The sequence below is a fragment of the Papilio polytes genome, unplaced genomic scaffold (assembly GCF_000836215.1).
Source record: "Papilio polytes unplaced genomic scaffold, Ppol_1.0 DF823003.1, whole genome shotgun sequence".
In the NCBI taxonomy this organism is placed as follows: Eukaryota; Metazoa; Arthropoda; class Insecta; order Lepidoptera; family Papilionidae; genus Papilio; species Papilio polytes.
This window is the reverse complement of record NW_013526201.1, coordinates 1-840: the sequence shown is the minus strand read 5'-3', so window position 1 is coordinate 840 and position 840 is coordinate 1. Positions and strand designations below refer to the sequence as shown.

At 43.6% G+C, this 840-nt stretch overlaps 1 protein-coding gene across 1 annotated transcript; it reads left to right on the top strand.

Annotated features, from left to right (window-relative positions):
* Window positions 1–108: 108 nt before the first annotated feature.
* On the top strand, window positions 109–798 carry LOC106105298 (the record flags this gene model as incomplete). The annotated part of the gene is made up of 1 exon (XM_013285590.1): window positions 109–798. A coding segment is annotated over exon 1 (685 nt), but the record flags the coding sequence as incomplete, so codon positions are not given.
* Between the last annotated feature and the right edge of the window lie 42 nt (window positions 799–840).

Genomic DNA, 840 nt, shown 5'->3' with positions numbered 1-840 from the left:
TACTTTTAGTACAGTGCTAAGTAACATTACTTTTTAGTACATTGTACGTGTACTACCCAAGATTACTACAAGTGGCGACGAGGATTCTAATATACCTACTTTAAAAAAAAAAAATGTCTTCAAATGTTGGAAATATTACGCCGTTCCATCATAAAAGCCAAGAATGGCACATTTTCAAAAGCAGGTTGAAGATGTTTTTGAAGATTAACGGTGGATTAAAGGGCAATGAAAATGCGGTACTTTTGACACACCTCACGGAGAAGACGTATCGATTGGTGCGGAACCTACTATACCCCAGGATTATAGAAGACGCAACATTTGACGAGCTGGTCAGCGTACTCGACGCGGCCCAGGCTCTCGAAGTGGCCCAGCAGACTGCCTGCGCGCGTCAAGCGCGAGCCATCATGGTGGATGCCGGCATGAAGCAGGAGCCGATGTTCAAGGTCAGCGACGGAGTACGGCGTAGGGGCGCCGGCGTCGCTTCATCGTCACGTTCGCCGCAAGATCCCAGTGTATGTTCAGTGTGTGGAAAGACAAATCATTCTTCAAACAGGTGTCGTTTTCGAAATTATACGTGTAAAAATTGTGGACAGAGAAGTCACCTAGCTATAATGTGCGGTAAAAAGAAATCAGCAAGTAAGTTATACAACTTAGACGAGGACTCCCCAAGTAAGGCGGAGGTCACGGAGTGCCCGGACTGCGACCTATTTAATCTCAGGTATGTCACTAATGATCCATTACACTTAGAAGTAGAAATTAGTAATCATAAAATGAATATGGAACTTGATATAGGGTCGGGTAGGAACGTTATGTCAGATATAATGTATAACAAATTATTTT